General features: G+C 40.6%; 1 protein-coding gene across 3 annotated transcripts in view; it reads left to right on the top strand.

Annotated features, from left to right (window-relative positions):
• The first annotated feature begins 4,416 nt into the window (after positions 1-4,416).
• The window catches only part of ATP9B (ATPase phospholipid transporting 9B (putative)), a 171,967-nt gene continuing 160,858 nt past the window's right edge, over positions 4,417-15,525 (top strand). For all 3 annotated transcript variants that reach the window (XM_063325763.1, XM_063325761.1, XM_063325762.1), the window contains exon 1: positions 4,417-4,556. In XM_063325763.1, coding sequence (XP_063181833.1) covers positions 4,462-4,556 — 95 coding nt within the window. In that variant the 5' untranslated portion in view covers positions 4,417-4,461. The remainder of the gene's footprint in view (positions 4,557-15,525) is intronic.

Below are 15,525 nucleotides of genomic sequence, written 5' to 3' on the forward strand. Positions count from 1 at the left end.
CGATACTGCACATGAAACAGCAGCGTGCCTTTGCAGCAGAGTCAGCCACCCGCACCCCGGGTAGTATTTGGCAACATGCAGTCACCAGGTACACAAAGGGAAGTGATCTTTCCCCTCTGGCACTTGTAAGACTGTGTCCAGTTTTGGTCTTCTCATTACACAAGGACACTGTCATTCTGGAGTGAGTCTATGCAAGGGTGATCAAGACGGTCAGGGGGCTGGAGAACATGAGGTACAAGGAGAGGCTGAGAGCTCAGCCTGATCGGGTTGGGGTAGAAAAGGCTAAGAGGAAACTTTGTGGCTGAATACAACCATGTAATGGGACAACATAGAGAAGATGGAGCTAGACTTTTCTCAGAGGTGCATGGTTATCAGATGAGAAAAAACAGAAACATGTTGGAACATGGGAAATTCTGATTACTTATTAGCAATTTGTTTATCACAAGATAAGCACTGCAAGAGGTAGTCCAGAGAAGTTGTGGAAACACTCTGCTGTCCTTGAAGGTGTTCAATACTCCACTGCACATGGTCCTGAACAACCCGGTATCAAACCTGATGTCTTGGAGCAGAGGCTTTGTTTAGATGACATCTGGACATCCCTTCCAACCTAAATTACGGTTCTGTGATTCTATTGGTGTACTACCATCAAGTTTATATTGATTATCACAGTTACAAAGCTAAATAAATCTCTTCCCACTTTATGGCATTTTTGAGTGCAATCCTTCAAATATCCAGCAAAGTCTTGCCACATGCCCAGCAGAGGGATTTTTAATCCCATATGAGCCTTGTGCCTCCTGCATAACTGTTGTTCCTGCTCTCCTGGTTCAACTTTGAGAGTTCTGTGTCTGTTGGTAAGCTCAGTAACCAGATAATGTACTTAAAGTCAAAATACTGCTTAGAAAGTTGCACTTGGCAAGCTATCTTAAGCTTTGCTAGTGCTTCATGACCTTCGCTCCAGCAGACAGGAGCATCCATCAGCGTACAGTGTGTATTGTAGTCCCTCAGTACTGATCGTTCTCCCTCATTCTAAGGTAGAAGGTATGTTCCAAGGTACCGCAACATTTCAGTCTGATACGTCTGGGTCATACGAGCAACTTCATTCAGCATTGGCAAGTATACACAGTACTCCAGGTGTCGCATCATTCCTTGTCAGGCAGCACCTGGAGTACTGTGTCCAGCTCTGGTCTCCGCAATTCAAGAAAGATGCGGACAGACTGGAAAGGGTCCAAAGGAGGGCAATGAAGATGACCAACGGGCTGGAGAACCTGCACTATGAGGGAAGATTGAAGTAAGTATTTTCTCCCTGGAGAAGAGGAGGCTCAGGGGGACCTCACCACAGTATCACAGTACCTAAAAGGTGGCTACGAAGAAGATGGAGGCTCTCTCATCACAAGGAGCCACATGGAGAAGATATGGGACAATGGGTACAAATTGCATTGAGAGAGGTTTCATCTCGATATAAGAAAGGAATTTTTTACAGTGAGAACAATCAGTCACTGGAACAACCTCCCCAGGGATGCGGTGGAGTCCCCACCACTGGAGGTTTTCAAGACACGACTGGACAGGGTGCTAGATAATCTCATCTAGGCTCTGCTTCCTATGAAAGGTTGGACCAGATGATCTTTAAGGTCCCTTCCAGCATGGACTGTTCTATGGTTCTACAATTCTGAGTGCAGCTCTTTCACCCAGTTGCTGTCCTTGGTTGCCAGTGCTGCCATTACCACAACGCGCACCTCAGGTCACAATCCAGCAGACCAAAGAATTATCATAGAATTAGTTTAGTTTGAAGGGGAAACAGAACAAGGCAAGACATGTAAACATATTACAAAGCTTACTTTGATATTTAAATGCTTTTTTTTTCTTTTCCTGGCCATCTGAAAAAAGGTGTGGTGAATGTAGTCAATTGTAAATAGAAACTGTATTTTCTGTCAGCTTCATTGTTAAACCCAAGAACTGCTGACCACATATGAAGACTCCCGGTTTGAGCCGTCCCTCCTCTGTTTATTAACTCTATTAAGACTTAAGTGTATTTTTACAAGTTCATTAGTGTATTCCATTCTCTCTGATGTATTTTTTCCCACTATTATCAGATTTCATTATATGGGAGGAATTATCAGATCAACCCATTATACAGCCGAGCAGCGTTAAGTCTGATTGGAATGACTACCACATTCCTGTTTCTCATGCGTTTTTTGGAAGAAGGTCTGATGGCCAATACTTAGTCAATACATAGTCCCCTTGTAGGACCTGTCTAATACATAACTATACAACATTAGGAAGTATGAAATAATTTTTCTGCTTGGTTTTCCATTTGGCATGGGTTTCAAATTGCATAATATAAATAATGCAAAAAGGTTTGCATAGAAAGCAGTATGTTTTGAGTCTCTGTTAGGAGAACTCTGATCCCTAATATAGCCAAAATCTGGTGCACCAACTATTTTTGTACACTTTATCTGGCTTAGCCAGATGATTCAGAAGAAATATATATTATTCATGTATGAAGAAGACAGAACCTGTAAGAGAGCATACAAAAGTCCATTTTGATTAAGTCAACTGATGCACAACAAAATTTTGGTAGTTGATGATGTTTCACAGAGAAAAATCTATTTAGCTATCTAGAAGAATATATGAAGAGTTTTCGCAGATATATTTTAAATATTTAACTATGCCATTAAGTCTTATTGACATTATGTTTTTATTTTTATTTGTCTGTACCATGAACATATTTCTGCCATACAGTATCTTCAGAGCAATAAAAGGAAAAAAAGGCCACGTTCTAGAAGACTGAAGGCGGCATCCTACTGGTACCTTTGGCTTAAGTAATTTGCACAATCAGCAATTCATTACCAAAGATCCTGGTCTTGTTATCATCTTGTGTAAACCCAGTCATTTGTGAAATCTTTTGTCATTCCATCATATTTTGAAATCAGTACGTTTAAGGCACTTTACAAAATGACTGATGTATAACTAGCCAGTGAAACCTAGCTTCCTACTGTACTATTGCTAAGAAATCTGAAATCTTCTGTTGGAAAGGTGACTCCAGCAACTTACATTATTGAAGAGAAGTAAAAAATATCAAGTAAAACTTTTGCCACGTACCTTTTATTTAATCTTGTGTTCTGCACTTTGGACGTATTTTGCTGTCTTCCTTTGGTTGAAATTTCTTTGAATGAAATTTTTTCCTGGTGGATCCTTTATAACTTTTTATTGGATGTTTCTTCTACCTTAAATAGACATTGAGAAAGAAATATATTGTCCTTTTTTCTCATTTTGTGGGAAGCGTTCCATATTTGTGATTGTGTTAGGCTTTTTGCTCCCCACAGCACCTGATTTCAGAGGAATATTGAGGGACAGCATCCTACAGTAGGTCTTATGAACACATCTGTCTTCCAAACCAGTTTTTCTGTGGTGACTTGTGTATTGATCTTTCCCCTGTGAGGTCCCATAGACTGGTTCATTATCCCTGACTTACAGAATGTCCATTTCCATGTGGCAATACCTCTGGCTCACAAGAACTGTCTCTGTTTAATGGCAGAAAACAATCATTGTCAATTCACGGTGCTTTTATTTGTTCTTGGTGATCACATGAGCACTCGCTGACATCCAACATAGGTGACAGCTAGCCCTTGCCATCCAAGAGATGGAAGGGGAGCCTACCTAGATCAACTCAAAAAATAGCAGGCATCTGCAGGCTACCTGGGGACAACCACTTCGGAGTGCTTGCAAATTCACAGAATCACAGAATGGTGGGGGTTGGAAGGGGCCTTCGGAGATCATCTAGGTCAGATCAGGGTCACCTAGAGCAGCTTGCAGAGGAACGTGTCCAGGAGGGTTTTGAGTGTCTCCAGAGAAGGAGACTCCACCACCTCCCTGGGCAGCCTCTTCCAGTGCTCTGACACCCTCAAAGTAAAGAAGTTCCTCGCTGTGCTGAGATGGAATTTCCCGTGTTCGAGTTTCTGAACTGTCCGGTTCCTGTGAAATGCCCGGGTGCCCGGTGCCGCCAGGCCTGCGGATCCCCCCCCCGCTCTTCGGCTCTCCCTCTTCATGGCTCACCCCGTGGCACCTTCAGAACCCCAAAATTAAACTTCACCAACCTCAACGAAGGCTCCCACCCCGCCGCACGTGGCAGACACCCCACACCCCAACCGCCACCGACCGCCCCGCGCCGCGCCGTGCCGTGCCGTGCCGTGCCGTGTCCCCTCCTCCGGGCAGGGGCACAGCCGCTGCCCTGCCCGCCCCTCGGCGGAGCCCCGCCTCCTTGTTTATGCTGAGCCCCCGCCCCGCTGGCGCTTCCTTCCTCCTTGGCTTCAGCCGGCGGTGGCCCTGACGTCAGGGGCCCGGGCCGCACCTCGCGGGCGGTGGGGGCGCGGCGGGGCGGGGCGGAGGGTGGAGGAGGAGGAGGGGACGGGAGGCGGACGGCCGCCAGGCGGAGGTGGGGGGGGGGGGGGGGGCGCCCCCAAGATGGCGGACCAGATCCCGCTGCACCCGGTGCAGCGCAGCGCCCAGCGGAGAGCGGCCTATTACACCAGCGCCGCGGCGGCGCAGAGGCACAACAGGTATGGGCAGGGGCGGCGCAGGCCCGGCGGCGGCTCCCCACACCCCACCCCGCCACCCCCTCCCTTCGAATCTCGAACGGCGGGCGGGGCGGTCTGTGCCCCTCGCCCAGCCCCGTTGCTCTGTGGGGCTCCGGGACGGCCCGCCCGATCCGTGGGGAGGGCGGGAAGGGGTGGCGGCCCCCCTGCAGGCCGAGAAAGGAGGTGGCAGCAGCCCCTGGCTCTCTCAGGCCTCCGCGGTCCTGCTCGCCCTCCTCGGCCCTCCTTGGGGGAACGCGTCCCGCTCGCCCCGTGGCCCAGCGGCGGGGAACGGTGCCGGGACAGGCCGTGGCGGCGGCGGGTGGTGCCGCAGGGCGCCGCGGGAGGATGCGCAGGGCGGCCTCGGCCCCGGCCCCGCGCCCGCGGGTGCGGCCTTGGCTGCCCCGGCCCCGCGGGGCGCCGCCGCCAACTCCGCGCAACTCGGGTCCCTTGCCCGTAGTTTACTTGGGAGCGGGGTGCCCACTCTGGGTGGATAATTTGGGCGTCGTTAGTAAATATGCTGTGAGGTAGTTGTTGTGTATTCTTGCATGTAAGGATTAAAAAACCTCAGAATTTCTTGGGATGCACTATATAGGGGGTTAAGTAATTTGAAGAAGCCAGTTCAAAGGTCAGCCATCAAATTAAGTTTTCAGGCAAAGATTGAATCTTTCTTTGCTTCCCATTATTCTGAATAATTTCTAGGTATACTATTGTGAGCAAGGCAAAACTTTGCTACGTAATTTGCGTATGTCCATTGGACAGCACTGTTACAGTGGAAGATTTGATTATAGTTAGTTCTTTGAAGGTTTTTTTTTTTCTCTTTTCTCTTGGTTTTTGTAGGACGCTGGTTGTGTATACAAGGACTGGAGGGAGCAGTTGTAGGATCTGAAGTAAATGGACTTTCTGAGAACAGAATAGTTGGTGCCGTTCATCAATGTTCGTGTGTCATCATGAATAAAATGGATTTACTTTCTCAGAATGGAATAACTAACAGAATTAAAACTGTGCAAAATAGGTTAGGCTTAAATCATGTTGTCTTGATTCTTAAACTAGATAAAAGTAATTTTTATGAATATTCACAAGCTGGTAGGACAGTCTGCCATAGTAGTAGTTTTCCCCATCTTGCTAATACTTGAATGTCCAACAGCTTGGAGTAGGTTTCTCCTCTGTTTTGAGGTAAGCGCAGCGTTACCATCATGATGCCTGTGCCTCAGAGAATTGAAGCTCTTCCTGGAATCTGTAAGCTTCTCAGTAGGTGTTGTGCTTTGCAGGAAAAACTGAAATGAGGGAAAGGCGAAAACTTAGTCTAGACCATGAAAGGTGTCAGGTGGTTCTGTTGTAGGTTACCTGGGAGTCTTTTGATGATTTGAAAAATGCTATAGATATGATAGGCTGAGTTCATAAAACAGCTAGATACACAGTTTTATTGAAGTTATATTTGCAGGCAGTAGTTGCAGTTGTTTATACAAACTGTTTAAACCTGGCTCTGTAAGCACATTTGGCAAGCTGTAAGATCTAGCAAGGAACTACCGATTCATTACATATCTGCTTCTTCCACTCTATCTTGTTTGATCAACATCACCCTCTAAAGATTGTGGATTAAATCCCTTCTAGTTTAGATTACATCTTTCAGAGTTATGGTCTTTTATAATCTATGTGTTGTTCAAGTGCAGGTGGTACGTATTTAGCTTGCTGATCCTGTACACAAATGATTACCTATGATTTTCATTACTTTAGTTCAACTACTTGTAGGTTTATAAAACCTTTAAAAGTTGACAGGCATGTTTATTACGTGTCTTTATTTCAATCACTTGGTTAAATAAATTGCCCTTTGAGTTCTGAGAATCAGAATACATGTACCAACTTCTGCACTCACTTTAATTCTTCATATTTTTCCTAAGGTGAGTTGAGTTAGGTTGGTTATTCTTCAAGAATACCATGCGCTGGATTTCTGCGAGCACCTCTTGTGTGCTTTGAAAGGGGTCTGATGGACCTGTAACAAAAGCGTGGGAATGCTTGTGTAGATTCTACCACAGGTGTCTTGTGTAAAGTCGAAGAGGAAATATGGCAGTGCAGATAGTTGAACTGCAACTTTTAAGTCTTATGAGACTAACCTTGTAGACAACTCCTGTGTCTTTATGAATGATTCATCCTGCTTTTCTAATCTTTATCTTCAGCACAGACTTTGAAGAAGCCTTGCATTCTTGTGGAAACTGCAGTAAAGGTCCTGATGTTGCAGATGCTTGTAAGAGGGTTGAAGTGAAGGCATTGAGGCCTCTGATATGCAGAAAGTTATCACGTGCATATATACATGTGGATTTTGCCTAAAAGGGTATAATTCATACTTCCGAAGATGTCTAGAAACAAACACCAATTAAAATACAATAGAGTTGTATTGCAAATTTCAGGTTTAATCCAGTACTGTGGTTTCTGGGCCCTCAAGAGTCTTTTGACTCTTGTCATTCATTTCTTCAGTGAAGAATTTAGAATCTTTTGAAAGTCTTATACACAGATCCTTAACTTCAGTGTGGTAGTGTTTTTAACTCACATTGATTGCCCTGCTACTGTCCAACATCAGTTAATACAACTTGTCAGTTACTAACCTTGAGGGGCCTCAGAGCTGATTTGTAGGATGACTTCTTTTGCTTGAACTGAACAGTCTATAGGAGTCTTTGCTGATGTTGCTGTAGTTTACTTTGCAGTGAGGACAAAGACTTTCTCATTCAGTGTTTGTCCTTAATGTGCTTTGTGCTTTTTGAGATTATTTTGGCAGACTGATAGCAGGTATTTTAAAGCTGGAATATGTTTTTCCCGCACACCTAAAAAAACTTTGATGATACACACCTGAAACTGTACACTTTTGTATAAAATTGTAGCCAGTTAAGAACCATGAAATGTCCTGGGATGTACTTAATATGTAAACATGGCAAGATTAGTGTATTTTATATATTCACTTTGTATATGTTAAGGCCTGTTTAAAAAAAAAAAAAAAAAAAGAAAGAAAAATACATATTAAATGTTACGTATGGCTCGGTGAACACATTCATCCTGTTCTGCTCTTATTTCTGATGTTTAAGGGCAACTTACTACTTTCGCAGTAGAAATTCAGGTTTTATATCTTCTGCCATCTTCGTCTACCTCAGATGGACAGAGACCCATTTGTGTGCTACTGTTAGAAACTAGGGAAATCTATCTTGAAGTAAAAGGTTGTTAATCTTCAAATTATTAAAAAAATTCTTGGTGGTATTTAATATATTCAGCTTGAGTAGTAGAAGGCTTGGGGAAAAAAGAGGTGGTTGTTTCAGCACCTTGTCCTTCAGCATGAAGGATCTGTTATCTACAGGAAAAATCCCTGCTGCTTTCTGGTTACGTTGTGAAGGGAAAAGAAGAACAGAGAATATCCGGGATCACCTTAAATTTTAAGTCTCCCTGCACATGCTTGTTCTCATATGTTAGGCTTGTACTTGTCATCATCAGCCCCAGAGTAATCAACTGTGAAACACAGGAAGGAAGTTAACTGTGCTGTGGCTGTGGTGTCATGTGACATCGATGGAAGGAAAACAACAAGTGTGGTGGAATTTTGAAGCTGCTAAGGAGTTAAACAGTAGTCAACCCTCATTTATCTATAAGCAGAATACCTGGTTTGTTCAGGTGTCCTGCACTTAAAGCATATGATGACAGCAGAATTTGGTCTAGTAGGGCTAAGGTGTGAGGTGTTGGGACTCCTGAGCTGGTACCAAAAAATCAGGTCTTACTAGCTGTGTCCAGTATTACATAACTTCAGTTGGACTCCAGGTGTTCACAAAGGTGATGTCATGAAAAACACTCGCTCAGTGGAAGAAATTGTCTTGCATGATTACTCATAGTATGAGTCACACTAGTGTACTTGTGAATGACCCCATGAAATATATTAGGTGGTTGCAGCAGGGCAAGTTGTGGAACAGATCAACTGCTGTTGCTTGTCTCTGTGGTTTGTTCAGTGATAGAGCAACCTTGTTTTAAGGTAGCTGACTATACTGTTATTTTTGATTTCTCATTCTTATGTCATTAGCAAAAAAGAAAATTACATGAAAAGGGAAAAAGAACAAAATAATCGAATAATGTGTCCTTTGTCCAGATAAATGCAGCATACTTGTTGCTTAACAGCTGGTGGATTGTAGCTTATTTCAAGTGACCTACATATAATAGAAAAGAATCTATTCCAGGCAAAATTGAATGGAAGTCTGCAGAAGTCAGAGTTTGCTGAGAATTCACTTGCTTCCCTGATACTTAAAAATGTCAAACAAATTTTCATGTTATGTGGAAAGTACGATGATGTAATGTGTTATTACTGTGCTAATGCTTTTCATTTAAATGAAAGCTGTTCCCAGCAATGATGTAGTCCTTCTGGTTTTCACTTTTCAAGGTGTTTGGCTGGGTTTCACAGTGAACCACCAAAAAATAGAGACATAGAAATGTCAACAGATACTACTAGATTCATATACAGTAATTCTGTCATTTTTTTAATTTCTGATGTCTGAAGTGAGCTTTTTTAAATGCTTTGGTACCTGGTGCCTGCTGTCAGTTGTTAGAAGCGCATGTTCTAGTTCTGAACTACAGTGTGATTTTCATAGTTCAGATGTTATTCTTCATACTCTAGTGGCAAATTATATGCCAGGGTTTTGATATTTTAAATGTAATAATTAAGAATGAAAACTTCCCCAAATAAATCAAAATGTATTTGTTGAGACCATGTAACAATTGGAGCTAATAGGACCTAACATCTCTTGTAGAATGGTGTTTACAGAAAGCTCATAGTTTATTTTGCTCTAACTGTGGGTTGGGAAAGCCTAATGTTTGTAGTTGTTCAGAAATATAAGCATTGATATGTATCAGTAGAATTTACCTGTTGCGTGGGGTTTATGCAGTGATACTTGGTATTTCTTGGAGTTTTTCTAAATTGTTGCTAGTTCCTATGATTCTCTTTCCCTGGGTACTTCTGAATGTTTAGAACAAAAGTTCTTACAATATTTGGGCAGAGTTTTACAGGTTTCGTTTTAATCTGCTCTTTTTCCCCACACACCTGTTTATTGAACGGCTCTACATATCTCATCCTGAAAATGAGTTTGAAAATCCTGGATGAATCTGAAAGATTGAAAATATTGACAATAATTTGAATTTCAATATTGCTTCTGTGATAAACCATTCTGAAGATGGAACTGAATTTACTTTTGAGTGTTTATGTTTTAAAACTACTGTTGCAAAGTGATAGTTACTTCTTCAAACATCTGTTGTTTGTCCATAAGTAATAAATTGTTTAGTCCAGCAACATAAACTGTGTTTATGTTACTTCTTTTGTAGAAATATCATATTTAATGCTCTTCATCCTACTACTCAGAATATGGTCACAGAAACTCCTAAAAGTTAAGCAACTGTGGGAGTGTGCAGGAGCGGGTACTACTTGTTAATTGGCTGCATGTGTACTGGCACGCTTACACCTGATTGTGGAGAAAGCTCATAACATCATCCTGGTTCCTATGATGCTTTTTTTAAACCAGAGCCCCTGTCTTGTGATGGTATTTTCTCCACTCTGTGACACGCATACAGAACCGGCAACTAAGTGGATGCACCATTGCACATTAGTCTAACCCTCTTCTCTGCAGGACAGAAACTTTCTTTGCTGGAGATAGCAACCCAGTAAGATGTATTGGTTGTTACTGTGATACAACAACATTACAAATGTTACAGGTTCAGCCCATACTTGCTAGAAAAGTCACGAACTCTGAACAACCAGAAGTGGTATTCCTGATAAGTGTTTTATGTTACAGCTGCTAATATATAGATGTTGAAGTGCATTGGAAATGAGAACGCATTAAAATACACAGCCTTGTATGTTATGCTGATATATTCAAATGTTTATTCAAATACACCTCTATGTTTTAGCATAAGGAGGAAAGGATCAAATGAGGTGCAAAGAAATCTCTGTAGAAGTATAGTTAGGAGAACTGTCTGTACTATTATACCGTTCTTACAAATGGGATCAATCAATCGTGTATGTCCTTTTTGTTCTTTTTACAGGAGACCTATTGCCCTTCTGTTTTGTACTGACTTCACCTGCAATTCAAAGTGTTTGCATCTTTGGCAAAGCAAAACTTCCTTTCTTTTCATTAAAAACAAAAAATTGATGTCAGTGTCTTACAGGACATACTGTTCTTTGTCATTAGGCTTTCCTGAGTTGTGGTTTTGGACAGAGATTCACCACTGTTGTTTGGAACCATGTCACTGAATAATTTTTAAGCTGAATATGAGATGCCATCTCTTAATTCTGATTCTTCTAACAGGGTTGCTTGTGTGGCATCTTTGCACTTGGGATGTTGTATTTGTATAACAGTGGCTGGGTCTGTGTTTTCAAGACTCTCTCATGAAGTACCACTAGTTTTTGGAAAAAGAACCTAGCAGTGAATTTTTTTTTTTTAACTTTTTCTCAATGTGCGTTCTATGCTCGTCATTCACTTTTCACATTCCTGGATTGCATGCTGCTTTGTTTGATGAAGACTTTATTCATAGGTTAATATTTCTTGTTGGGACTGGCACCTGATTGAGGATAGGTGTAGATTCTGAGAGTGTTTCCTGGGACAAAGGTCAAAGTAGTTTGATACATAATTTTTGAAAAATGGCCTTGCCATATCTTAATGCTTTTGGAGCTTTTATGCAGGGTGCGTTGTCATTGTTATTTTAGTTTCTGTGGCTTTTGCTTTTCAGAGCAATCTTTGATTTAATGATGCAGGTAAGTGTATTACACGCATATAGAGCTGCTCACAATAGCAACTGTAAAGTACTTTTATGTACGATGCCACTTTCATTGGTGTCATACTTGAGAAGTAGTTTGTAATACTTTGTCTGCAGACATAAATTTTGATAACATAGGAACTCTAGGTGATTTTAGTAATTAATTGCAGTTCTTTGACTTGATGTTGCTTAGAACTATGTATTAGGAAAAAGTTGTCCTTATGTTTTTTTTCTGCACTAGTAATACTCTTTCACACCAAGATAGATTTATAGACAGTCGTAATTTTTAGTGTGATTATTCTTAGAGTATTTATCCTGATCTGAAGAATTGTAATCATCAGGCAGAAAAAGTTTGAGAACTTCAAATTGCTATTGCAGATGATGCTGTCTTTTGCAATGAGCACGTGTGACTGCATGTGCAGTAAAATAAAATTTGTAAATGTATTTTTAAGTTTGTTCATGTTTAAGCTGGTATTTTTGACCTATATTTGCATGCCTTCCTGTTTTATATCTGTAGTATCTAAATACAGTGATTTGTGTTGCTTGGGCAGGCATTTAGATTGCTAAGAACAGGGAGAGAAAACAATTGATTGGGCTACAATGTCAATAACAATACCCAGTGACAGTGATAAAATGGTCCCGTTGTTGTGATCAATGACGTACCCTACTAATTAAAATTAGGGTTCGGGTGAATGTAGATGTGATGTTTCCTCAGGTCCTGCTGTGTATTTAGGTATTTCTGGTACTTATTTTTTGTTAAATACAGACTCACCCATCTTGTCATGAGTTGAAAAAGATCTTATATTAACATAAGCATAGCACTTTGTAAAGTGAGCAATAAGGGCAATAGGGAAAGGGTGCCTTTTCTCATGAAGGCTTCATTATGCAGATCTTCAGAATTTTCTTCATCTGTATATAGATCTGGTAAGAAAGCGTGAGCTAGGAGAAGGAGAATGCAAATAGCATTCAGAATATTTCCTTTATGTAAGTGTCTGGTGGAACCTGTAGTACTTAATATCTTAGTAATGATTTAAGCGATTTTTGATAAGCTACCGATGAAAGGGTAGCCTTGGTAATAACTATGTCATCTGCTTTTAGACCTTTATCTCAACAGACGTAAAGGTTTTTCCCTTAGTTCTGCATGGCAGAAGATGCCAGCTTTTTTATTTTATTATTTATTTTATTGTAATAGTTGATCAAAAATGCTGCCTAGTGTTTTTCCAGAATATCTCTGTATCATTTGTAGAAGGCTGGGGGCAACTTGATCTATTTGGTCTTATTGCAGTAAGTATTATTCATCTCAGTGACACAATCAGTAATAAACTTGCCTGCATACAGTAGAAGTACTCTTTCCTTCTGTTTTGTTCTCCAGTGGGTAAACATACACTGTGTTGGGAGGGTTGTAATAGGGTTTTTTTAAAGATCCTGTTATGCAAGGACACAAAAGCAAAGTTAACTATTGAAAACAGATATAAGTGTTCAGCTCTACAAATCTTCAGCTTCCTTAAAAGCTGTCCAAATGTTGGGGTTTGAATTTTTTTGTTTTGTTATAACTGTTGGAATACTGTTGTTAGTGTCGTCTTCCATGTAGACATCTGACACACTTGTCCCTGATAATGCATATCAATTTGTAATAGGATTATTTTGTGTATGTATATGTATTTTTTTTTTTTTTTTTTAGGCCAAGACTTGAATTCAGAGACTTCCCACATAATACTGATTACGGGTGCACTTGCATTAAAGGCACAACTAAAGCTAAACAGGGACAAATAGCGGCAAGCTCTAACTAGTTCTAAAAACTTCTGACATAGCTTTTCTGGGTTTTGGAGGAAGAGGTTAAAGGAAATTCTTTAAATTTCATGCACTTAGCTGTAGAAGATTTTTCCATTTTTCACTTCTGTTGTAATCTAGGAACAACATGATTGCTCTGTAGTTTAACTGAATTTACTGCTGTGTAAAGCATAGAGGTGTTTGAAATTACAGGCAAAAAAGTAATTTCCAATATTTGGAAATGCAGAAGAATATTTGAAAAAAAGCATTTGTAATTTGATTTTTCTCATGTAGCTTCTAGCGAAGCAGTCTGTTTTATGGAAGTGCTGAATATTTGACCGAGAGAAGCAGTTATATGAAAACACATCGTATACTTATAAATATGGTTATGAATGAATGTACATTTCTTAATTTTTTTCCTACTGCTGTGCAGTTTCCTGGGATTTTTTTCTTTGTTACAGGACAGAATCTGAACAGTTATGTCAGTGATACAGGCAGCCTACTGCAGTTGCTGCTTTAGTGGTTTGTCCTTCAAGAAACAATTCTTGCTCTTTATATAAATATGCATTTCCCTCTCTTCATTATTCTTCCTACTGCATTTCTACAATTTGGCAGTCTCCCTTATCCTCAGACTGGAAAAGTGTTCACCTAGGTTAACCCATGGAGGAATTACTGGAGGTGGAGCAGGATATGGCTGAGATAGATTGTGCTGCTTACTTCCTCAGTCTTTCCGCTGCCCATGACCAGAAGTGGAGGGAGTCCTGTGGCTGGCAGCAGCCACTGGGCCAAATCACCATTGCTTGATGGCATGGGACATGGTCATAGTGGCAAGTGATGGTAGCTCAACTGCCAGTAACTGGCCTTTCTCAGCTTTTCTACTCAGATGCTCAGCTGGAACTTTTTCCACTGCTGCCTCTCTTCCATGCTACTCTGCATCCCACAGCCATCTCCTACATCCAGTTCCTGTATGGACTCATGGCCATATGTTCCTTTTCCCTCCCTCACTACGTTTGAGAAATACTGCTTTAAGACATCAGCTTTGTTTTTCCTTCTTGTGAATTATGGTATATAGCACAAGTGATAGGTGACAAGGAAACACTATTTATGCAGTGTCTGACACAGTGCTTCTGTCCTACCTGGGTCTTTTAAGCAAGCGGATAGAAAAATTCACCATAGATACTGCTTCTGCATTTGTCTGCATTTGTCAAGTGAGTAAAATCAGAAAAACATGCAGTCATGACTTGGACCTTCTTGGCCCCTTGCACCTTCTTGCTGTACCCTTGAACATAGTTCTTTTAGAACAATGGAAAGCTGGCAGAAAATACAGAAGTAATTATGGATCTAAATAGGTAGCCAGATTAGATTTAAATGAATTAAAATGGTTTCCATTACCAGTTATGGCACCCATGGAACTCTGCAGCTGCATCTACTCTGGCAAACAGCCGTCAAAGTGGAATAATGTAGCTACAGGTGACTTGAGGCATCATTTTCACAGCAGATGTTTATATTAAAATTTCATTTAAAAGTATTTATTGTACATGGCTTCCTTTCACTTAAATCTGTTAAATGATATTCCTAATAGTAGTCAGATTTAGTTGGAAGTTGTTTAATATTAATGTTCCTTTTTCCTTAGGAAACCATATTTTTGTCAAGATAGTTGTCTTCATATCTGATTTAGTAGCACTCATGCTGAGAGTTTTGATATCTTCGCTCTGGCTTTTTTATTCATGTTGCTTTCAATGCTTCCCTATTTTAATAAAAGTTTCTAGGATTATACTTAATTGATTTGTCACTCAAGGAAAATCAGCACTTCAAGCAATTAAGTGCAGAAAAATACTAGGTAACAAAGACGTAAAGATTTTTGTCCTTATCCTAGTTATGAAAAATCCATTATTCATTATCTTATTGTTTTTAAATACTGAAGTACAATTTTCCAACACAATAGCAAAATTGCTTTTGAAACAAAGTAAATTGCTTGCCAGTTCAGAGGCTGTATTTTGAAGTCAGCGTTACTAAATATGATGGTGCTTATGCTCGTTATCTTCAGTACTTGGTGAAGCTCCGTATTTAAAAGTGCAAACCTAGGTACTGATTGTGAAAAAAACATTTGTTTATAACATAATGGCAAAAAAACCTTAAAGAAATTATGCTTAGGACATCAATGCACTCTGCAAATATTACCATATTTACAAGAGTAGATTTAAATATTGTGCATGTCTGTGAATGTGATTCTTGTCCAAGTCTTTCTCCTGTAATTCTCTTGCATTAGCATATTACTTCAAGAGAGACTTTAACCATGTTTGCTCTGTTACCTTTGTATATAAAGGATATTATTTTCTGAATCAGACACTTGTTAACTTTGTACAGAAGGGGATCTGTTACTTTGCAATATCCTGCTGTATACTCCGTTACAGCT

This window comes from Chroicocephalus ridibundus, chromosome 2 (genome assembly GCF_963924245.1).
Source record: "Chroicocephalus ridibundus chromosome 2, bChrRid1.1, whole genome shotgun sequence".
Taxonomy (NCBI): Eukaryota; Metazoa; Chordata; class Aves; order Charadriiformes; family Laridae; genus Chroicocephalus; species Chroicocephalus ridibundus.